Source organism: Biomphalaria glabrata, chromosome 10 (assembly GCF_947242115.1).
Source record: "Biomphalaria glabrata chromosome 10, xgBioGlab47.1, whole genome shotgun sequence".
Lineage (NCBI taxonomy): Eukaryota > Metazoa > Mollusca > Gastropoda > Planorbidae > Biomphalaria > Biomphalaria glabrata.
In genome coordinates, this window is record NC_074720.1 from 21,835,906 (window position 1) to 21,861,850 (window position 25,945).

At 34.1% G+C, this 25,945-nt stretch overlaps 2 protein-coding genes across 3 annotated transcripts in view; one reads left to right on the top strand and one right to left on the bottom strand.

The window, feature by feature from the left end:
• LOC106063812 (DNA-binding protein RFX6-like) overlaps positions 1–2,828 on the top strand; it is a 36,086-nt gene extending 33,258 nt beyond the window's left edge. For both annotated transcript variants that reach the window (XM_013222276.2, XM_013222277.2), the window contains one exon: positions 75–2,828. In XM_013222276.2, coding sequence (XP_013077730.2) covers positions 75–232 — 158 coding nt within the window. In that variant the 3' untranslated portion in view covers positions 233–2,828. The remainder of the gene's footprint in view (positions 1–74) is intronic.
• Positions 1,410–16,556, bottom strand: LOC106063813 (transmembrane protein 41B-like). The gene is made up of 7 exons (XM_056044268.1): positions 16,433–16,556; positions 6,352–6,520; positions 6,099–6,227; positions 5,735–5,828; positions 4,888–4,992; positions 4,313–4,451; positions 1,410–2,831 (listed from the first exon to the last, which is right to left on the bottom strand). Exons 1-7 carry the CDS (start codon positions 16,473–16,475, stop codon positions 2,662–2,664), a joined length of 849 nt encoding a protein of 282 aa, XP_055900243.1. The 5' UTR covers positions 16,476–16,556; the 3' UTR covers positions 1,410–2,661.
• Between the last annotated feature and the right edge of the window lie 9,389 nt (positions 16,557–25,945).

Sequence of the window (25,945 nt, forward strand, 5' to 3'; positions counted from 1 at the left end):
TAATTTTCTTTTTAATATGATTAATCCTAGTAGTTCAAATGTGAGCGTTCAATATTTAATAATATTATTTCCAGTTAAATCATTTGTCCCTATGGAAGCACACAACAACAGACAAATGGATGTTACTGGCAGTCAGTATCTCCAGTCTGAGAGTTTTTACTATCAGGGGGATGTAGAAGCACCTTTACCACATCTCAGCAAGTCATATCTTCAGGCCAACGTTAGGAGATAGCATGAAGTTATAAGCAACATTACTTGTGTTGATAATGTGCCTCTAACTGCTAGTGCTTACTTTAGAAAATATTACAAGACAATAATTTTTTTCTCTCTTAATAATAATTAAATAATTATGTTATGTTAATATCAGTTGGCTTATTTTTATGTGCCAAAATTTTGTTTAGTAAATAACCTCTATAGAATGTATTGATTGTATGATTGCACTTGTTGATCAGATATTAACTCTCTCTCTGTAATTATTTTATTTTTCCACATTGTGCCGGAATTTATTTTGCTCTTAACTATTTCACTATCCTGTTAAGATAAAGCTTCAATAACGTTTTTGTTTGTTATCAGAAATGTTATATTTGGTCTAGAATTAACGGGGAATGCATGCTCTTTCTATACAACACAAAGTATATTCTCCCATGATGTAAAATGTTTGAACTTGTTGCTTTTATAGAGTTGTCCAAAAGTAGGTGGACAATATGTTCAATAGGATTCTGTGTTGGCTATATTATGACAATCAGTAGAGCTGTTATTTATGCTCTATTATTGGCAATATTCTTTCCACTTTTGAACTAATCTCTATATCATGTGACTTGGTATTAATATCATCAAAGAATCACACTGATAAAATTATGATCAACTTGTATACCTAGTGATATTTTAAAAATAAAAAATTCTTTGTATTTTCTTTTGCTAATCTTTTATCTATGTATGTATAATATTAAGATATATATCAAATTGAGAACAAAATAAAGAACTAGCAAGATTAAAAAAAAACAAAAAAAAAACCTGCCAACAGACTGTTTAACTCAGTCTTCTATTGATACACTATTTTGTTTTGTCTTTTGTTCAAACTATCCATTTAGTTTTAACTGTTCTTGTGCTTATAGTATACAATAGAAGTTATGATGTGAGATGCCAGGCTCATTTTGAAGAGATTAAAATTTAAGTTAACATTACATGTATTTCAAAATAATGCTAAAATAGATATCAAGGGATACATAGATAAATAATCATAATTGTGTATAAACTTTCCAAAAATGAATAATGTATAACGTTGAATTTGTAAAAGTTTTGTATTGAGAAAACTTTCCACATTAGTGACATAATTATGCACATTTTAAAGAGCTTTCTAATTTAAGAATTTAAATCATATGCTGTAAATAAACAACTTATAAGAATGATACCAGTGTAATTAACTTATTTTATTGCCTATTTTAGTAAAACACATTCAAATTAAATCATAACATTCAATCATATTAACAAATGCAAAGAAATGTGTATTTTTGATATTCATTAATATATATATCACAGACATAAACCATTCAATTATAATAAAATGAAGCTTGAATGAAAAGTGATGATAGCCTGCAGAATGATACTACAATTAGTGAGATTTTTATATAGCATTATTGTAGTTCTCTTTTAGTGAATGCTTTTTTTTATCTTAATAAATGCCAAAACTATAACACCCAGGGAATTTACAATTTTGACAGGCCTTGTAGAAGTTACTGAAAAACTTTAGAATAAAATAACAGATTCAGGTTCTTTCTTATATTTCTATTAAGATATAAGTGACTTCTATTATCAATGCTGTAATTGTTTTCTTTTTAATCTTTGCATTACTGGATACAGTCATCAAAATTGTCAATAAACATGTCCTCAAACACTATCCACATAAGCACACTTGGACAGTAAATAAAAAAGCAATGACTCCCTTATTCCATAAAGAACTTAAACATTTCCCTTTTCTTTAAGTTTCCTGTTAAGCAGGCAGTTTTTTTTTTTCCCTTCCTTTGGATGAGTAAAAACAAAAAAGGATATTTTAGTAGTTACTCATCTAATGAACCAATAGCTTAATCTCTAAATTCTGTGCCCTGTAAATCTAGTGAGTGAAGACAGGTGTATTATTTTACCAATTACAATTGAAGGAAATGACTGGGAAATGTCAATATCTTTAAGAGAAGCTAACCTACACGCCCTACACCTAAATGTAAACTCTGAGTTATAAAAAAAATTCAAGAATAACATCTGATCTTTTAGCAAATAGAAAATATCTTTTCTTTAATTGCCCTAAACAAAAACAATTGGTAAAATAAATATTTCTAATCGTACAGATTTATTACAGTGTAGATCTATTATAAAATTAATGATATGACTGATCGAAACTAACTGATACACTTAATATAAGCTTTGTTTTTTAAAAAAGTATTTTTATGTATTTTGTTTATTTAGGGTTATCATCACATATCTGAATAAATAGCAAGATGTATGCTGATGAAGTGGAGATTGTCAATGTTAATTGAACATTGGCTCTGAGTAGAAGATACATTTACACAACATCAAACATTTACTCTGCTTACAAGACCTTGGGTGATTAAAAACGACTGACACTTGCACAATGACCAAAAAGAGAAAAAACATTCCTCATTTATATTATTCTAATTTGCTTTTGAGTTTGTTTTTCAGTAGTACAGGTAGAAGTGCCACCGCCGCAAAGAGAGCTAAGAGTCCAATGTTATACCAAGACATTGCTTCACTAGTTGAAGACAGTTTGTGAAGAGTGGTTCCAGCTTGTATAAACACAAAAGATGGTGGTGCTACACCTGCATATAAAAAAAAAAATGTGCATATTAATGACTAACTGGTACGGTATATGAAATGTTTTAATTCTTTTTCTTTTTTATTTTATTTCATATAGATTTATATATATATATTAAACAGACACAAAGTACTCTTTTGTTCCCTTAACAATAAAATCAGTATGAGGTATGAAAGTTTATTTTCTGTGCTTATAATATATTTGTCAGTTTCTTCAAGCTTTTTTTAAAATCTATTTTATAATTGTGATTTTTTTTTGTCTGGATGACTCCAATTGACCTTGTTGTGAATGACTCAGCAATGCTTTCATTGTGAGAATGGCCAGAGTGCAATTTGAATACAGAGAGCAAGTAGCCTTGTAACTTGTAACAGGAGGCTATGTTGTTGACTTAAGTATAATTTGGGCTAATATCAGATGCTAGTTGTTGTTGTTGATAAGTTTTGTCATCTATCCATGTTTAGAAAGTTAATTGTATATTTTTTAAAAATTGATCTTGGTTTACTGTCATTTTAGTGGATATTATTAAATTGTTAAGAATTAGACTATATCAATTTGTTTGTGTCTGGGTGGCTTGAAACCCTGTATGTTAACTATGACTGTGTCAGTGTGTGTTCAAGAAGATAGATACAATGTGTATGACCAATGATGTGAGGAAATAGTATGAGAAGCAGTTGATGAGTTTGAAATATCTATAACTGTATACTTCTTGTTCAATAAGGCCTTATCTTATTCTGTTCTCTTTTCAAGTATTTATTTTTGTAGTTTTTGAATATTGTTAATTACTACTAGAATTGACTACCCTTACTATTTTTACAACTAATTTTTTTATTGTTTTATGTTACATCCTATGTAAATAACACCACCCACCAAATAGAAATGGAAAAGTGGTTTGAGTGTTGGAATAAGTCCCAAAAAGCCTGTGGAGTCTGGAAGCTATTAAAGCACAGTGCAGGACAGGCCACTGTGGTCAAATTTTGACTCACTGTGCCTCTGCTGTGGGGAAGAAGAGGAAACTGTGTCTCATGCTGAGCTCCGTCATGATGGATCTGGGAAACCAAAAATTCTTGACCTGTATGCACTATGCAAAACAGCAGGGTTTCTGTCCAGGGCTTTTGCAAGAGAGGATTTGAGCCTCTCAAGCCCTCACTCCAATGGAGTTTGATAATGATGTTATAAATAAATAAATGTATGTTATGTTATAGAAATACTCTTCAGGGTCAGTTGTTATTATAATAATTAGTTTCTATGTTTCTAACAGTATTGTTATGTGTAATGCACAATTAAAAGACTAATTTCCTCAAGGATAATAAAAACTATTATCACAATTTTTATTAAATACTTTAGATATTTATGTATTATGTATAAGTATATGGATTATTATAATTATTTTTAATAACCACTTTTGATATTTATGTATTATATATCAGTATATGGACACAGTTATGAAAGTAAATGTTAAGTATTCAGAAGTAAATATGAGCAAACCTAAAGTTGTTCCAATAAAAAATGTACCAAGTGGGACATCAATGACAGGGGATGTGATGTTGATGAACCAGTTGGGCAGGAATGGCGTTATTCTAAGAAATAACATGTAGTTCAGTAAGTGCTGCCGATGGTTGTCTACCTATGAATGTAAGGAATAGCATATAGTTCAATAAATGACATCAACGGTTGTCCTCCTGTGAAAGTAAGAAAAATGGTATAGCTCAATAAGTTTGCTTGGAGCCTAACAAGTGATGCCAACAGTTGTACAAATGGACAGTCTACCATTAGAGTTAGAGACCCAACACTATTCTAGCTTCTATCTGAAACCCAGCCACTATCTTTTTTTAAAAGTTTTTAGCCTTTACAAAAACTTGAGGTAAAATGTATTTTATTTATTTTAAGTTCCACAGATTGGTCAATGGTTCTTGATACCAGTGTATCAATTACAAATTAAAGTATACACATTAATAGACTCAACAAGCATCCTCAGGTCAGTTGCATCAAGGAAAGATTGCATTACGATAACTTTTGGTATGTTTAACTCCATTTCTGTGACAATTTTTCTCTACACTCACATGCTTTTTCCACTCTGCGGCTCTCTGTGGGAAATACTTCTGCACAATTCTTCTTCCCACCATATAGGATAGTAGATAACAAAAGGACGCTCCAATAGCTGAGCACTGAAATAGAAAGACGTACAAGAAAAACATAAAAATACTTTAAAAAAAAACAAAGCTTATATTAAAATGTAATTGTATCAATTTGTTTGGATGTCAGCTAATTATATGTATGACTGACCTAGACATCATAAATCTGTGTGATTAGAAATATTTTACCAATAATTTTTGTTCAGCTTTTAGATTTCTCAATGCGCTATGATCCTATCACTTGTCTGGACCAGTTGGGAAAGGGGGAGAGAAGAAGGGAGTATCTTGGTGAAAAACATGATTGTTTTTTATATGCATTAAAAAATCTTCACTCAGGGTTCAAGGGTCCTTAAAGGGGACTAATTCAACTTATGCCACACATCTGTCAAGTGTGATTTCTTTCCCTTGTTCAAGATACCAAACAAGAACTAGAAGTCCTGAGACAAAATTAAAAAAGAAAAGCTAATTTGGTTCTTTATCTGATAACTAACAAGGACATTATGTGGCCAGCATAATGTTCAACCACTTTTTATTACAACAGAAATGTTTTTAGAGCCTGAATCACAAATATTCGTCTCCCACAATAGAAATCTGAGCTGGAAATCATAAGGTAAAAGGTTGATTTTTAACAACATTACTTCTTAACCCCATCTTGATGATGTTAATATGAAATAAAATTCTAGCCACTGACCGAAGCCTTTAGTTTATAGCATAACGAGTTGATTTAATAAAGACTATAATTTTTTTAAAATGATGTGAACATGTTTTGACTTACCAGACATACCAATGGTAAAGCTAATACAAATGGATACAAAAATCCAGAAATAATACTTAGAAAAATAGACCCTGGAATGGCAAAAGTTTGTAAACTGAAAAAAAGCTCAGGAAATTTTGCAAGCTCAATTTAAATAAACTAACAAGACTAATCAATATGTATTATAAAAAAAAATAATAATAGAGAAAAGGTTAAAAAAAAATTTTTTTTTTTTAAAAGTACCCCTCACATTCCTTAGTCAACAAACATAGTACAACTTTAAATATTAAAGTGTTTTTTAAGCTAAGAAAAAAAAACAAAAAAACTCAAAGTACTATAAGTACTGAAAATTTTAATTTAATCTGTTAATGATAACAAAGGATACAATATATAGACTACAAAGTAGCCAAGTAAAACTTGATAGTAATATTTCTCTTTGTAGTGATGTAAAACTTTGCCCAAGTTTTTAGCATCTTCAATATTTCTTGGAAGTTTTATATACTGTGCGTCATCACTGAAAAAAAAATTCCAGTTCCTGTAGATTTCTTACATAAATATGGCAATCACTTGACTAATACTTATATATATAGTACTTATTGTGAGACCTTAGATCTCAAGCATTTATTATATCTACTTACTGCTCTAGCTTTGGAAAACTAGCATACACAATTCCTAATGCAACTAGTGCAGAACAAAATATAGCTGCCAAAATAAGGAGAGATTTTTTTGTGCTACCATTCAGATCATCATCTGTCTTAATATTTGGTCCTTCATTTGTTTGGTTCATTTGTTCATCCTTGGCATCATCTAGTAATTGAATTTAGAATGACATTAATAAAAATACCAACCATCATATTTTTATTTTTGATGTAATGCATGAATCTATTAGATGCAAGTGATGCACTAAATGTCAATAAATTAGGTGAAAAGGCATCAATTGACAAAGTGAATATAAAAAGTTACTGGTCCAAGTTAATAATTTTTTAACACAAGTGCACTATTAAGCCCATTTTATGCCATTTTACTTTTTTTCTTTAGTCTTTTATTTTTAAAAAGTTCTAAAAGTTCTAAAAGCCAATACAAACAAAAACTACTCAGTAGTCAGTACTCAGAATACAAGTATGCATCGTATTCATTAATATCACTACATGAACAGTAGAAAATTATTTCTTTTTAAGTTCAGCACTCATGCAATCCACAGCCATTAACTGCAGATTAAATTATTAATAAATAATTATCTTGGATATTGTCCCTTGTTTTTACTCGCAAAGATCAGGAAGAAGAGTCTCTGATGTAAGGCAAATAAACAAATATTACTTAAAGATTCACAAAGAAGGTTCAAAATAAATTACTTTACCAAACAAAATTAGTTCAGCATACCAGGCAAAAGTAAAGATTTCTACGAAACTGGGAATTTAAATGATCGACCATTTATGTGTTTGATGTAAATATTTGCAGTGATTTCTACCTAGTTACATTCTTAATATACATTGTAATAGGATTTACTGGCATCATTCTGATTGTGAATTGAGTTTAAGTTGTTTTGTTTTTTTCATTCACGCAATCACAGATTTTTTGTATGTCAGTGTATTGTTAACAAAAAATAACATTAGTTCTGTCATTGTTTCACAAGAGATACAAGTAGATGGCATTACATCATTGACAATACAATCTTCCTATGTGTGTTTTAAATTAATTGTATCTAGATTAAAAAATGTATACATAAGTAAGAAAAGCAATTAGATCTATATATGATTATCTTACAAGTCTTTATGCTACACTGTCTACAATTCAGTTACAACAAGGTTACACTCTAGTCAAGTGTCCAAACTCTATGATGACTCCACTCTCTACCATCACAACAGTACTAGACTATCTATTCTAGCACTTCACTAGTCTAGGACTAGACCCTAGAAAGCCTTCAGGACAGAAGGCTCAAAAATAAAGTAGCAATCATACATAAAACACTGAACCATAATCTTCAAATACAAAAACAAAATTTAATAAAATACTCAGAAAGACAGAAGATAAAGGCACATTCCTCATCCCATATGCTAGGACAAATTTGTACAAATACTCCTTCTTCCCTAGTGCTATTAGAGCATGGAATGGGTTGCCTGAGCTAGCCAGGAAAACCAGTGACTTGTCAGAATTTAAGTCATTGGTTAATATGCATGACTAAATGCATGACGCGTAGGACGTAATCATCTTCTTTTTTGAAGTAACGTCTATATTATATAAGATAAGAAGATAATTGAACTTCAAAAATAAGAGTACTATCGTCTCATAATTATTATTTTGCAATTTTTAGATACATAATCTAGAAATATCTAGGTAATCAATCTATTAAATTTACATAAGATGATTAAAATCAACATGAATTATTTTGATCTAGGATTTTTGAAACATTATCTCAATGGAAACAAACAGGAAATGGCTTTGTTTCATATATTTGCGTGAATATCCGAGAAATGATTTTGCATTATTTCTAAACTTTGAAAACTAAAGATCATTACTTTTGTAAGACAGAAAAAAATTATAGGGGCGACTTCCCTTAGAGCCTGAAAAGAGAGTTTACGTACATTCAAATCTCTCTATATATAGGTCTGTGAATCGATCAGTCGCGGATACAAATTTATTTCCGGTTTCCAGTCTAGATATAATATATAAGTCTATGATTGCTTCAAAATAATAATGTTAATTTTGTTTCTAAAAAGTATTTTTTTTAATTTGACTTGCTACGATTCTTTCAAGTGTGTTCCGAAATCGTTGGTTGATAACGTCGACTCGAAACGAGGTTAACGTTAGACTGTTGCTTGTATTCACTGAATATGGACAAGGGCGAGAACAAGCTCTGTATATACGGTATTAGAATGATCTTATTCTTACAAATCGGCATTATTATTGCTGTAGGACCTAAGGCCTTTGAAACTTCAGTGTAAAGATTGTCATGTGTTAGTCTAGCACAGTTTAGATATTCTTTAGAATGTGCATTAACAAAACAGAATTTATACTAAGTTTCAAAGTTATGATCATTGAACACTATTATGGATTTCTTGCTAATTTAATGTATCAAAAATATATTATTTGTGTGTGTGTGCATGACTAAATGCATGACGCGTAGGACGTAATCATCTTCTTTTTTGAAGTAACGTCTGTATTATATAAGACAGTGTCTTATTAGTCTAAGTCTAGAAATCTAGATCTAATCTTCCTAGTATAGCACACACACACATATATATATATATTGTTATAAACCTGGTGGTGGCACAGAGAGGGGTAGTGGTGTGTGTGTAGTCAGCCAACGCAACTTGCCCCAGGTCAGCGCTAGACGAGCGGTCAACTGCGAAAAGGGGCTCAATACAGCAAGGTTCACGACAGGGGTTCAGAGCCCGGTTTACTACAGTCCGTGGACTACAGCACAGTTCAGTGTGGTTCAGCGGTGTGGTTTTGTACGGAGCATTACGATGGTTCAGTGCGGAGTACTATCAAGTACAGTTGAGACGAACGGCGTCTTGATCTTGGTCTGCGATTGAGTCAGACACAACGAGCCTAGTGTGTAAAGTCACGAGAACAAGACGGAGAGGCCAGTGCAAGAGTTGATACGGCTGAACAGTGTTATCGGGGAGATATTTGTACAGTGTATGTGTTGCCAATTGTACAGTATTGGCTGTTATTTATTCAACTATTAAAGTGTTACGTTACTTTGGAGCCCTGAGTTGTCAAGTTCTTTAAGTTGGTGGTGTATGGTGCAGTTTGCAGAGAGCCTAGATAGTGAGATTCGTAACAATATACAGACTCAGATAATAGTGACAGTAACAGTGTACTTTGACATCCTTACTCTACTGACCTATAAACTGCTAGACTAGCTGCTATATAGTTTTGAAACAGTATGGCCAGATTTCAAAACCCATTGTGTTAGTTGATTGATTGTTGCTTTGCTTCATTTTTTTTTTAAACCCTTGTGATAATCTTAAAGGAGGATTCCTAACCTTTTGAATGATACCACATTGTCAACAAATGAAGTCGTGTTTATTTAAAAAATTTACAGTAAAGTCATAGGTAAGAATGATTTTGCATTTACTATCATTTTTCAGCAAGCTAGGTTTTTTTTTTTTTAATTGTATTTAGACCTACATTTATGCTTAAAGTTTGTTTTATTTCATTATTTTTTAATGAAATTTTGTCCTCCAAAATTAAAAAAAACTTACCCTAGCATGCTGTTATTAGTTATAAATGATGCCAAATCAGGCAATTTTTCGAAATGGGTAAGTGGAAAAATTATAGCTACCATAACAATCTATGATTATAGTATTAAAATCAGTATTTCTATTACATAGAGTAGTGTTAGAAATCTATACTTAGGTACACAAAATATCAAAGGAAATCAGGAATTAAGGCAAGTTTGGGCCCATCCTGATGATGTTAAATGAAGTCACTCCATGATGTTGCGACATGTGGCGCCAGACATTAGCAATTCTCGTTGATAATATAAAGTATAAATGATTTTTATGCATTGTTTAACAGCTGAATCTTTGATCAACCTAGTGGAGAGAATGCTATCAAGGTGTTATTTTGCATTATAGTACCAGGTGACCGAGCCTCGATTGGATGAATAATTTGTTAAGGAAGGATATATGCCCGCAGTCATTTTGGGAATATTTTTGTAATTACGAAAAGTCCTCCTACAGTCTAGACAAACCACAACTCACGTCGTGTAGTTTTACAATGCATCTTTTGCGTAAAACTATTGGGTTATTATTGGCTTGGAAGAAAGTATTGCAGTGTAACTTCTAAAATGGTTAGTACGGTTACGTTCTGACAATTAATATTGCAATTAGTATATTCATTATGGCTTTAGTACAAAGCATCAAGTGATGCATAATATCTATGTTATAGGATAAAACGTGCACCTTGTAATAAAGTAAAATAACGCATTTTTTCCTTAGATACTTAAAAACATCGCGTTAGTATTCCAAAGAAGTGTTATTGTGGGGCATCTCTGTTACGCTGACCACCTTTCAGCTCATTTAAAAAAGTGCCCTGCCCAGCGTGACTGACGGACTATAAGTTCATACCATTTCGCAAGAATATCGCTGTTTTTAGTGCGGTCTTGCCACAGTATGTCTATGATGATTTGCAAATATCTTTGGTGAAGGTGTTCAAGAAGTCTTAGTTGCTTTCTATAAAGTACTCATGTCTCAGATCCACAAAGTAGGGTTGAGAGAGCCACTGCTTGGTAAACACTGATTTTTTGTAGACAGGCGGAGTGTTTATTTCACGACACTCTCGCTTGGAGGCTTGATCGCATATCAACCTCCCTTTAAAGCAATGCGTCATTTGATACTATGCCTCCCAGATATGTGAAGTTATCTATTACGTTAAGGGATGACTATGCGCTGTGATCTTTGGGTTGAACAGGTTTTATTGGGTGACCTCTGCAACATAACATCTGGAACAGGATTTCAACGAACTTTCATAAGCCCCGCGCTAATTCTAGGTGTAAATCATTAAATTAAACCATTATAACTTATAATAGGGTTCCCGTGGTCTCCTTTTTTTCATTGAGCTCCTGGAAATCTCCTGAAACTCATAAAAATATACTTAAAATAGACAAAATTGTCATTTTGGGGTGTCAATCAATAAGGTAAACGCCAATCCTACGTGTGATAAAAAAAAAGGCATCGTCAGCTTTCATTTAATAAAAATGTAATGCAAAGACGAATTTATTTTCTAATACAAAATCTTCATTTTCACTTATTATCCGTATCCCTACCCTGATTGGGCAGCGTGCAATCCATTTCACATAGGACCCCGCAAATGTTAGGACCGGCCCTGGTTATCACGCTCAGTGTGTGCAAGTAAGGCATAGATAAGCTGTGTTTTTGGTATTGGACAGTAGACTTCGAAGGTTGAACACATTGCAATAATTCACCGGAAAAATAATAACTAAGTAGAAGCTACCTACGGGTCTACGCAATTAAAGTGAAAACAATCTATAAAGTCTTTAAAACACAATAACTAATAAAACATGGACATAGTTTTACAATAGATCAATCTACAATAAGATGGTGCGCAAATGTTTAATACGCCATTTGATTCATTAAAACTCGTTCTTGTTTGCAAAGAATGTGTACTGCTGCAGTAAGACTAGTGACGTAAGCAGCATTTTTCCTGTTTACGTCATGGAACATTTTCATTCATAAAACATTCTAGCCAAAATTAATTTTTCGATAATGAGGCATTTTCAAACCGATATAACGGTCAACCTCAAGTTTTCTCCCATGTGGCCAATGAGTTGAGAATTTTTTCTCTCACTAATATGCACATACCTTGAAATTTTTAAGAAAATCGTTAGAGCCGTTTTTGAAATAAAATTTGTATATATATATATATAAATATATATACATACATACATACAAGAATTGCTCGCTTAAGAGTATAGGATTTATAAATATTATAAGGCTGAAGAAGTTTCTACCAAACAGCATTCTAGAAAAAGAATTGAAGTCAATTTACAAACAATTGGATTAGCTGTGAATGAATGTTAGCTGCATGTGAGATGAAACAATCAAATTAAAAATCATATAATAGGGTAGCTCAAGCTTCTATCTATTATGCCAAATTATGGTTATAAAGTTATGATGAGATAAAGATGAAAATTCATTTTTTCAATCACAGTTTTTTGGACATTTTTGGAATAAGTGTGTTCATATTTTTATTTTTTTGTGTTCGTATTTATGCATAATTTTTTTGTGTTCGTATTTATGCATAATTACAAAACATCTTAATGATTTAATGTGAGGGGCTGTGCCTGGGGATCACAAAATTTAGTTAATGTTAATATAGAATTAAAATCTGAGTTTATTGATGCCTAAATATAGAGACTGTCCAAAATAAATTATGGTGTCCAGAATCAAATAATGTGGGTCAAATTTGTCCGAATTAAATGAAAACACACGGCCTGTTTGACCTTAAATATAATAACAAATATAGGTTAGGGGTACAAATATAAGTAGTCATCCTTATTCTCCATAAACTAAAGAAGATTTTGATACTTCATTTTCTTTTCTATGTCGAACCATTGTCAAATAATGCGCTGTCAAAGTCAAACTTTGAAATTTTGGCCTAGTATACGTTTGGAAACACTTTGGTGCGATCTTTTTTTTTGTATTTATAGTTCAGTAATGGCAATACCTAGAAAAAAAAAGAAAGTACCCAGAAAATCTTCAACTTTTAATCTATAATAAGTCTGTTGCAAGTCTCTGCATTGCATTTTTCATAATGAAATTCACGTTAACTTACTGTAGGGTCGTCAACATTTGAAAACACTTTTCTCGATGTGCAACAAATGAATACACTGAGAAGAATTAGTAAACACGTTAATTAAAATGTTTTTAAAATTAATTTTAATTTAAGATTCCTATGTGAAGTCATTTTTAACATTTACTTCAGCATCTATTATTTCTTTTTATTTAGTCTGGAGCATAAATATGGTTGCCTAGAGTGCCTAGACTTGTAGTATTTTAGGTGATATCAATGTCCCCTCCCCCTTATAAAATACATGTTCTTTTTTTTTTTTTTTTTACTTGATGCAGGAGATTATTAATATTTAGATTCTGTTATAAATATTTTGGTATTTTTATTAATTTGATTTCAAAGAAATAAAACAATAACAACACAATGTTTTTTTAAACATCACATATATATTTACATTTATATAAATACAAATGTACAGCCAATATTTACAATTTTTTCTTAACAATTTTACAAAAAACATCTACATATTTAGCCTTTAAGTTTAAGTGTTTATTTAGCTGCAAAGGAAATGTTTGTTTTAAACATATTTACATTTAGATATTTACATATATATATTTTATACACATTGTATACTACATACACTAATACAGACATACAGCAGATGTTAACTCATTTTATACAATTAAAATGTGCATATTTACATAAAGGCATGGAAACCGCCCAATGTCACAATCATTGATCTGGGCAACATAATTGACACACAAAAGAAAGATCTTCAAGTTCTTCACTTGTCAAATTTTTTGACATGTGAGTGCATTCCACATGAAGCCACCGATCACATATTTCACACAGGATCTAAATATTTCCACCTTTTTTGCCACAAGCTGAGCAAGTATCTTTTGTGGTTTAATTTATTACTTGGTCAGCACCATCAACACACCAGCAGCCAGCTCTTTTTCCATCTCTGCCTTCTTAATAATGGATTGTCCTCACTGTCTTCATCTATGTCTTTTGAAGTACTCGGTTTGTTCATTTTCTTAGCTTCTAGTTTCTTCCTTTCTATGACTTGCTTGTGCATTTGTTTTTCTACTTTTTCCTTGTCCTTCACAACTTTGTTAGTTGCCTTTTCTTATAGACATTTCATTTTTATCAATTGCCTCTATGGCAGCTTTAACAATTTCAGGCTTGTGGTGAATATATTTTCTTTTCTTCTCTGAAGCCATATAGTCTAAACACTTATAGATGATCAAGTATTGAATACGGGTATCTAGACTGTCACAGAGAAAAAAAAGTATTACAAACAAATCAAATTAATAAAGCAATTACATCTAACTTAGTCATAGTTAGCTCTACTCTTATATTTTACTACTGTTTCCATTTGCTTCTCTATGACATTTGTAAATAATTGTAATCACCCCCCTTTTATTTCTAATTCTGTTCAGTGAATAATCTGGGCTGTTTAGTGCATGTTTTCCAACCATTTTTAAACCCTAAAACACAAGTCTGCTATAGCTAATGCGTCAGGATGCTTAAAAATAGCAATCACACCTGACCTGGTTTCATTTTCCCTACGTTGGAGAAAGAAAAAATTCACGTACCTGTGGTCTTTGACCCTGTGTAACCTCAATCGTCTGGATAGCAATGAATAGCAGTTGTGCAGGAAAGAAACAGAAATGATGCATGCGCATTACCAATGTAGTAGTTTTCCATTTCCTTTTACAATAAAAGTGCAGTGATTACAAAAATATGATGGGTGTTTCCAAACCGTTCGCGTTTCCAAACGTTTAAATACTCTAGGTGTGACAGGTGTCCAAATAGCATAAACTACTCTAGAATGAATATATATTATATATAGTAGATTCTTATATCTGAACACCGACTTACGGGAACTAGGTCAAATTTTTATTTTATTTTTTTATTTGGTGAAGGTTTAACTTACAAAAAAACGGAAAGCAGATTCTTATTCTGCAACTAAAAGACTATAAAAATAGCTGTATTCCTTTGAATTACCACTTATAGTCAAGGTTTTATTTTAAAATAAAGTGGGTCACTTCATGCTCCTATATTGAACACAGTTTTTGGGCTTTCTCCTCACTTGGACAGTGAGCACCGTCATTGTACACCACTATGTAATTGCTAATAAATTATATGTGTTACTTAATTTTTTTTTTTAGATTGTATTAAAAGAAGTAGATTCACTTTTGCAATAAGTATTTATAGTCTATTTCCTCATATACTCTCTCTCTAACTCTATATATAGAATATATATATATCGTTTATAGTTTATTATTTATATACCTATGTAATCTATGTGTAGAAGCAGACAGATTATATATCTATAAATCAATTATTATAATTTAATAAACATGATATTTTCAACTAGGCTACATTGGCTACATGTATTTTCTCTCTCGTCTTTCTTTTAATTCCCATCCAAGGACCCTCTTCTTGTTTTCATAATTTGGATGTTCGTTTTGTGACACATTAACCCCTCCCTCCCATAGATCATGCTTATAATTCTTTTCATGACTCTCTCCCCCTTCCCACCACTGCCTGTTTGATAGTTTGTGACACTAAACGCTTAGTGTATACCTCTCCTCACCGCCAGCTCATCGAGAGTGATCACCTGCAGTGGGCATGGTCTCTGGCTTCAAATTAGCAGCCGGCACTTTTTCTTTCATTCATAAATTATATATTATAGATATCTCGATCTAGGTCATGCTTAAATTCATTGAAAAAATCATAGATTTATTAATCCCAATAATATTTCTTATTACGATTTTGCTGTGTCCAAGGAAGGAGAATGAGCTGAATTCATTATTATTCGTTGTGCACCCACTTTTTAAATTTTATTTAACAGCTAACGGTATTAATGTGATTGGAATGTCTTTCTAAAGATGTTTGGAAGCTTATTTTGATATGCCCATCAGCCTACGATCAAACAGGCTCATAATATAGCCTTCATCCCTTATATGGGTATGAATTGCCGGGGGAGGTTAAAACAACAGCTTTACATACATGGTTACCGAGAATCTAAAAAACTGCCATCTGCTTTGGAAAAACGGAACAAAATTACCGGGACTTATCTAAAATTGGACATTCGCAGTCCCGAAACGTCGATTTTTGCTCCAAACATAAAAACAAATGAATTAAAAACAAAAAAAGCGACCCGTTCATTGAAGGAGAATTCGATGGAGTGTCCAAAATATAAGAACCTACTATATATTTATATATATTATTATATTATTTATATACTCACTCAAACTCACTCAGTCACTGGTCTAAAAATAAAATCTAAATGATAAATCTAGAATGAATAAACTTCAATAAAGTCTAACTAGATCTATATTTATAATACAGATTCTAGACTAAATCTAATTACCAATCTAATATTTAGATCTAAATCTAGACTCTAATATCTAAGTTTAGATCTATATCTAGTGTCTAGATTTAATCTACCTTTTGAGTTTGCAACCACCAACTTGGGCGATATGGAGTGCATTTTCAATGTTTTTACTTTACTATCCACCACCTAGACAAGATCTAGTTTGTCTCACATACCTATATATAGATCTAGCGTGACACCAATTGCCAACTCTAATCTACAAAAACCTAAGAACTAGATTAGTGGATGATTAGGTCCGCATATAGATCTACGGTCTAGCCTTAAATAGATCTAGATCTAGATAATTCTACATTTAAATCTAAATAATATGATCTAGTCTAGACTCTAGATCTATATAGATCAAGGCTACATTCAAGTATTTAACAAGTAACATAAAATAATATTTTAAATCAATTCCTTCTTTATAAAGATATAATATATGCATTTTGGTGCTCTATATAATTTTTCCTTTAATAAATTTAATTATTTCTTGTTGCAATGCTTGTAATTCTTGTAATATTCCAAGGAGTCTTTCAAAATAGCGTGCACAATCAAGCTCTTTTATTACTGCCCAGAAAATTTTCTACATAAAACGGTACGCAAATACTTATGAACGTCTATTTATTTATTCAACACTTTAATGAATACTAATAGGCCGAAGACCGCACACAACGGGAAATTTCTTGATATTTCTATTATGTGACCGCCAATCAGCATGAAGAGACCACCACTCCAGTTAACAAGACACAGTGTGGATTATGGAATTCCCACTTCGGGACTAGGATATCTGAATGCGTTGGCACCCAGGCTTGCAAGGGAGACAGTTTTGCTGGTTACCGCTGTCCGCTTTCGACAGAAATGGCGTTTCCAATGAGGCGAGGTGGCTGAGCGGTATAGCACTTGGCTTCCAAATCCTGATGAAGACTGCTGTGATTTTTAATTTCAGAATCTTTGAGCGCTAGCTCTAATGCGGTTACCTGACACTGGTTTGGAAAAAGTAAAAGCAGTTGGTAGTTATGCTGGCCACATGACACCCTCGAATCGTTAACCGTGGGCCACAGAAACAGATGACCTTTACATCATCTGCCCTTTACACCACAAGGTCTGAAAGGGGAACTTACTTACTTCTACACAAAGATAAAAAAAACAACAACTACATCACATCAGTATGAATTAGCAGCTAGAACACGTTGAACGCACAGACTCTTTACAAAGAAGTAACTTTCAATTGAAACAAGAAAGACATTTTAAAATACATACATCTCAGATCAAGATCTCTAAAGGATCATCAAAAGGATCAAATTACAAAGTGTTACTAAAACAAGAAAAACATAACAAAAAATACTTGTAAAAAAGACACAAATTACGAAGTGTTACTAAAACAAGAAAAACATAACAAAAAATACTTGTAAAAAAAAGACACAAATTACAAAGTGTCACTAAAACAAGAAAAACATAACAAAATATACTTGTAAAAAAAAAACAATGCCACTTGTTGTTTTTCTCTTAAGAAAGAATCCTGGTTAAGCGAATGTATAGATTTAGTCTTAGTCTTAGGTCCTTTCGCGCCGTTCGGCGCATTGGGCAGCAAGCTGTCTCCATAAAGATTCGGTGGGGTAAGGGGGGACGATTGCATCTACTTCCCTCCCCAATCTAGCCCTCTGAATGGGGGGGGGGCGGTCCTATTTTTATGGAAAAAGCATAGTTTGTGAACAAAATTAGTTGAATATCTAAATAATATAAGCTACGTATTGACATGTGAACTTATAATTAACTTAGCAAGTTGTGATTTCTACAGATAAATCGGACCGTCCCCCCCTCGAAAGTTTAATGGGGGGGGGGGGCGGGATTGATGCCATCGCCCCCTCCTGGCTACACCCAATTGGCCAACATACTAGAGGGGGGCGAAATAATATCCAAAAATAGGTTGAAATATAAATAATTAGTATATATTATTAACATAAGTAATAAATTCGTATACAAATCGTGTGAATTCTATACTAAAATTCATCCAGTCAGGGTAGGAATAAGGATAATAAGTGAAAATGAAGATTTTGTATTAAAAATCGCCTTTGCATTACATTTTTATTAAATGAAAGCTGACAATGCTGTTTTTTTTTATCACTCGTAGGGTTGGCGTTTACCATATTGATTGACACCCCAAAATGACTATTTTGCCTATTTAAGGACATTTTTATGAGTTCCATGAGATTTCCAGGAGCTCCTAGAAAACAAGGAAACCACGGGAACCTTATTATAAGTTAAAATGGCTTAATTTATTAATTTACACATAGAATTAGCGACTTCGGGGCCCACTGCGGCCGCATAGGTTGCAGTGATCTAAGGCCGGCCCTTATGATATCCATCTGGTGGTCCAGCCCAGAGATCACCGCGCATGGACATCCCTTAACGTGGTAGATAACTTCACATATCTGGGACGCATAGTATCAAATGACGCATTGCTTTATAGGGAGGTTGATATGTGATCAGGGATAGTCGTGCTTTTGGACGCCTCCAAGCGAAAGTGTGGCGAAATAAATCGCTCCGCCTGTCTAAAATAATCAGTGGTTCTCTCAACCCCTCTATGTGGGCCTGGGACATGAGTACTTTATAGAAAGCAACTAAGACCTCTTGCACGCCTTCACCAAAGATATTCGCACACCATCACGGACATACGGTGGCAAGACCGCATTACAAACAGCGATATTCTTGCGAAATAGTATGAACTTCTTATAATCCAATATGTCACTCTGGGCAGGGTAGCCTACTTATCCCGTATGGGGGACGAACATATACCAAAGGCAATTTTTTTTTAGTGAGCTGAAAGGTGGTCGATGTAACAGAGATGCCCCACAATAACGCTTCTTTAGAATACTAACGCGATGTTTTTAAGTCTCTTAGGAAAAAATGCGCTATTTTACTTGGTTACAAGGTGCACGTTTTACCCTATAACGTAGAGATTTTGCATCACTTGATGCTTCGTAGGGGCCTACTAAAGCTGTGTTAATATTAGAAGATATTACGTCATTGTTTGTTGTTTATGTTTTATGCGAAAGCAAAGAATCGGACGGAAATAAAAAGTTAGTTATATATGTCTACATTGATCAAGACAGTCTCGTTATTATCATTATTAAATAGTAACGTCTACTGTAATGTATTATTAATCTGTGACTACAGAACATGGTGTCAGATTTGGTTTCAGATCTTGTGTCAGATCTGGTGTTAGATTAGGTGTCAAAGCTAGTGTCACATTGCTTTAAAGTGCTGGTAACAGGTAGATTTAGATCTAGTGACTAGTGGTTTCTAAATTGCTAAAAGTAGCCTACATTTTATTTGTGGTGTCGTTAGTTCATATTGTTAGATCTAGATCTAGACATAGAATCTAGAATCTGTACGAATAATGGAATTATTCGATCCTCCTAAACCGTTGTCACTAGACGGTAATCTATCTGAAAGATGGAAAAAATGGAGACAAAGTTTTGAACTGTTTATGGTCGCCACTGAAAGAAATACGAAGCCCGAGCCAGTGAAGAAAGCTTTATTGTTACTCCTGATCGGTGAACCCGCTCGAGACATCTACAATACTTTTCAAGTATGTGAAGATGAGACTGTAGACAAAGTAATTGAAAGGTTTCAGAATCATTTTTTGCCTAAGTCCAACACTGTGTATGACAGATTTAAATTCTTTTCAAGAAAGCAGAAAGACGGAGAAACGTTTGAACAGTATTATACTGAGTTAAAGAATTTGGCAAAAGAATGCAAGTTTGACAACCTTCAGAGATCGATTGGTATGTGGCATACAGTCGGATCGAGTGAGAGAGAGACTTCTGAGAGATGTAGACTTAACTTTAGAGAAAGCAGCAAGCATAATTCGTGCTGACGAGCATACCCAGAACCAAATGATAGATATGAAAGGATTACATGTGGATGCTGCTAATAAATTAAAGAAGACAGAAGATAGAAAGCCAGTCAAAACCTCACAGGAAAATATGGCAAAGAATCATGTCACAAGTTTCATTAGAGATTGCAGATCTTGTGGTGGATCTCACAGAAAATACAATTGCCCAGCATTCGGACAGACATGCCGAAAATGTAAAAAGAGAAATCATTTCGCTGTAAAATGTCGTTCGAAACACTTCAAGGCTGTTGATTTACTGGAAGATGAAAGTCAGTCAAGCCAAGTAAATGAATTGTGGTTTGAGGCAATTGGTATTGACAACAATGTCAAAGTTTGGATGGTTGATGTCAATATTATGGGAAAAATAGTCAAAATGAAGATTGACACAGGAGCACAAGCTAATGTGATATCAGAGTCAACGTGGAACAATTTAGAAACTGATACTCAGTTAAAGAATTCAAATACTACCCTACGAGCATTGGGGGATGAAGCATTAGAAATGAAGGGAGTTGCATCGGTCACATTTAAAGTCGGCGATGTAGAAGTTAAAGATGATCTGTACGTGATCAAGAAAAGTATAAATCCTATACTAGGTCTGAAGACATCTATTGCTTTAAAACTAATTGAGGCAAAGAGAAATGTCGAAGTACACGATGTCAAGCAACAAAATGAAGTTCCACGAGTGTTGATGAAAAAATATACTCAAGTATTCGAAGGACTCGGTACATACAAAATGAAGTATCACATTAAACTGACGTCAGATGCAAAACCAGTTATTCAATGTGCGCGCAGAGTTGCACCATCACTCTATGAAGAATTAAAAAGAAAACTCACACAAATGCAACAAGATGGAGTGATCACAGAAGTTGATGAACCAACAGAATGGGTTCATAACTTGGTTATAGCAAAGAAGAAAGATAATTCTTTGAGGTTGTGTTTAGATCCCCGAGAACTTAACAAATATATAATGAGAGAACATTTCACTATACCAACATTTGATCAAATCAATAGTTCACTGGGAGCAGCAAAAGTGTTTAGTATACTTGATCAAAAGGATGCATATTGGCAAGTTGAGTTGGATGAACCAAGCTCTTATTTATGTACATTCAATACTCCGTTTGGAAGATACAGATTCTTGAGAATGCCTTTTGGTATATCCTCAGCTAGTGAAGTATTACAGAAACGTGCTTATCAAGTATTCGGAGACATCCCAGGTGTACATATCATGTCAGATGACATGCTGATTGCAGCAAAAGATGAAAAAGAACATGATCAAATTTTTGAAAATGTTCTGGAGAGAGCTAGAAAGAACAATGTAAAGTTCAACAAGAACAAGATACAATATAAACTTTCTGGTGTTAATTATCTCGGAAGACAAATTGGAGCAGATGGTATTCGTCCAGATCCATCTAAAATCAAAGCAATAATGGAGATGCCAGCACCAACAGATCGAACAGGAATTCAAAGACTGCTAGGGATGTTGAACTTTCTGTCAAGTTTCATTCCAAACATGTCAACAATTACCAGTCCATTGCGTGAATTGCTAAAGAAGGATGTATTGTGGCAGTGGAATGCAGAGCAAGAAAATGCTTCCAACTAATAAAGAAAACACTTAGTGAAGCTCCAGTTCTGCAATTGTTTAACCCTGAAAAGCCAGTTACTATTCAGTGTGACGCTTCTTCTAAAGGGTTGGGAGCATGTTTAATGAAGAAGACAAACCAGTTGCGTATACGTCAAGATCATTGACAGAAACAGAGTGCAGATATGCACAAATAGAAAAGGAAATGTTAGCTATAGTGTTTGCAGCTGAACATTTTCACCATTATATTTTTGGAAGAACTGTGACTGTACAATCAGATCACAAACCTTTGCAAACTATTGTGACTAAGCCTTTACATAAGATTTCACCAAGACTTCAGTTGATGATGTTAAGACTGTTGAGATATCAATTAACAGTAATTTACACTCCAGGTTCAAAAATGCAAATAGCTGATACGTTATCGCGTGCGTACATCAATGGTCAAGAACAATCAAATTCAAATGATGACATGGTTATGAGAATTCATAGCGCAACAGCACAGTTTCCGGGAAGTGATCAGAAGATTATTGAAATTAGAAGGAAAACTGAATCTGATGCTAAATTAAAACTTGTAATGAATTATGTCAGAGAAGGTTGGCCAAAGATAAAAACTCAAGTTCATGAAACAGTGAAAGTGTATTGGCCATTTAAAGACAGTATTTATGAAGAGAATGGAATATTGTTTTATGAGAACAGAATTATAATTCCTTCAAGTATGAGAAATGAAATTCTCGACAAGTTGCACATAGTTCATTTTGGTCTTGAGAAAACCAGATCCAAGGCAAAACAGAGTGTGTTTTGGCCAGGATTGTCTAAAGATATTTTTTCGACAATAATGAAATGCGCAACATGTGCAACGTTCAAAAGAAATAATGTGAAGGAAAAATTGCTACCTCATGCTGTACCAGACAGACCATGGAAAAAGGTTGCGACAGATTTGTTTGAATGGCGAAACAATGACTATTTGCTTGTTGTGGACTATTTCTCTAAATACCCTGAAATAAAACGACTGGAGAACAAAACAGCAGAATGTGTTATCAGGGCAATGAAAGGTATTTTTGCTAGACAATGGCATACCAGAAGAAATAGTGAGCGACAATATGCCATTCAATATATATATATATATGGCTCCTTTTGTCTCGAAAGGCAATGGATGCGCCCAAATGAGTCACTGGTTTTGGCTTAATCTTGAGACGGGGCAGAATCTGGTGTGGCTAATCAAGCCAATTCTAGAACGGCAGACTTTGCCACAATTCGTACATGTGTATGCCTCTGATTTAGGGCTAGCAGACAGGGCAGCTTTCTTTTTATCCCTCTTGATTAAAACCGCTTCAATTCTTTTGTTCTCAGCAAGGGTTGTCCCAGCACGCACAGTCTGTCTCCATGCACTCCGGTCTTTGGCTATGTTTTCCCACATACTTTCGCTGATGCCTGAGGCTCTCATGTCTCGCTTGCAGACATCTCTATATGTTAGTCTTGGGCGGCTCTTGGGTCTGACTCCTTCCACAAGCTCAGCATATAAGATATCTTTCGGGATTCTGCCATCTGGCATGCGGGTGACATGTCCGAGCCAGCGTAATCTTCTTTGTGTCAGGAGAGCATACATGCTGTTCATATTGGCCAATCTTAAAACTTCCTGATTGGAGACATGGTCCCTCCAAGAGATGCCCATTATGCGTCTCAGGCAGCGCAAGTGGAAACTATTCCATCTGTGCTCTTGGTACATGTATGTTGACCAGCTCTCACTGCCCTAAAGGAGAGTGCTCACAACACAGGCATTGTAGACTAGGATTTTGGTCGCTGTGGTCAATTTGCCATTTTCCCAGACGCGCTTGGAGAGTTTTGCCAATGCTGTGGTAGCTTTTCCTATCCTTTTTGTCAGCTCGATGTCTAAGTCTAGGTTACTGACAATTGTTGAACCCAAGTAGGTAAATTCCTGCACCACTGAAAGGGTGTGGTTCCCAATTTGTATTATAGGTATTTCTGCGACGTCTTGTGCCAGGATTTTGGTCTTGGAGAGACTTATAGTAAGGTTAAACTCTTGACAAGCAGCTGCTAAGGCGTTCACTAGCTTCTGTAGACCTCCTTGTGAGTGAGATACGAGTGCCGCGTCATCGGCAAACAGCAGCTCCCTTATCAAGATACGACGCCTTTTCGTTTTGGCTTTAAGATGTGCCAGGTTAAAGAGCCTTCCATCAGATCTGCTAAGGATGTATATTCCGTCTTCCAAGGATTTAAAAGCACTGGATAGTACGACTAAGAAGAAGATGCCAAATAGTGTAGGGGCCAGTACACATCCTTGTTTGACACCACTCTTAATGGAGAATGGCCTGGAGGAAGAACTTTCAAACTGAACGGTGCCCTGCATATTTTCGTGAAAAGCTGACACTAGTTTTCTTAACTTATTTGGGCAGCCGATTCTCTCTAGTACAGCAAACAGACCGCTTCTGCTAACAAGGTCAAAGGCCTTGGTCAAATCAATAAATGCTATGAAGAGGGGCTGCTCAATATAGAGAGTTTGCTTCTGAATGGGGTTTCAAGATAACATCAAGTCCCAGGTACCCTCAATCAAATGGACAAAGTGAGGTGTATGTTGGTATCGTAAAGCAGATATTTAACAAAGCATACAAAAGTGGGAAAGATCCATATCTCGCTATGCTCGAGTATAGAAATACTCCGATAAGCGGACTGCTTTATTCGCCATCACAACTGCTGATGAGTAGAAGACTCAGGGACATCATTCCAACTGATCCCAAACTATTGAAACCATCGGTAGCTGAAAATGCAGAGACATTACTCAACGAACGACAGAGGAAAAGCAAAGCGAAATACGATTCAAAAGCAAGGTTACCTAAAGACTACTCTGTCGGGGAGAAGGTGAGAGTTCGTCTAGGACAAACATGGCAGAAAGCAGTCGTCATTAAGAAACATCCATCACCCAGATCTTACATCATAAAGACAAGTGATGGAAAAACATACAGACGAAATCAACGGTTTTTAAACAAGAGCTACGAAGAAGACATCTCTGGGTACTATGACACCGACGAAGACAATGAACAGCAAACTGTTAGAACAAAAGAAACAGACAATTATAAACCAACATCTAAAGAACTTGCTGTACCGGTCAAGACAACCAGAAGTGGTCGAGTTGTCAAAATTCCTTGTAAATATAAGTATTAAGAACTTTAAAAGGAAGGATGTGATGATAGCTTCAAAAGGAAGGATGTGTTAATATTAGAAGATATTACGTCATTGTTTGTTGTTTATGTTTTATGCGAAAGCAAAGAATCGGACGGAAATAAAAAGTTAGTTATATATGTCTAGATTGATCAAGACAGTCTCGTTATTATCATTATTAAATAGTAACGTCTACAGTAATGTATTATTAATCTGTGACTACAGAACAAAAGCCATAATGAATATACTCATTGCAATATTAAATGTCAGAACGTAACCATTTTAGAAGTTGCACTGCAAAGATTTTCTTCCAAGCCAATAATAACCCAATAGTTTTACGCAAAAGATGCAATGTAAAACGTAACGACGGGAGCTGTGATTTTCTAATACTGTTGGGGGGTGGGGGGACAAAGAGAATTAGATGAATTACAGGAATGGGAATCAAATTGGAGCATGTCTTTCCACCCAGAAAAATGTCAGTTATTAAGAGTAACAAAAAAGCTAAAACAAATTAATTCCACTTATCTTATTCATGGTAAACCAATAACACAGACTAAAAACGCAAAATACCTAGGTGTTATAATAAATGAAAAACTGTCATGGAATCCCCATATTGATGAAACTATCAAAAAATCAAACAAAGCATTAGGGTTTATTAAAAGAAATTTCTATAAATCAAATTAGAACATAAAACTAAAATATTATTTAACCTTGGTTAGGCCAATAATAGAATATGCCACTGGCGGATCCAGGGGGGGGGCGGTAAGGCGATCGCCCCCCCCCCCCACTCGGCCGACCCCCCCAGGGGGAGGGGCGGGCGAACTTTAGTATAGGATTCACACAATTTGTATACGAATTTATTACTTATATAAAAAATATATACTAATTATTTATATTTCAACCTATTTTTATATTATTTCGCCCCCCCCCTCT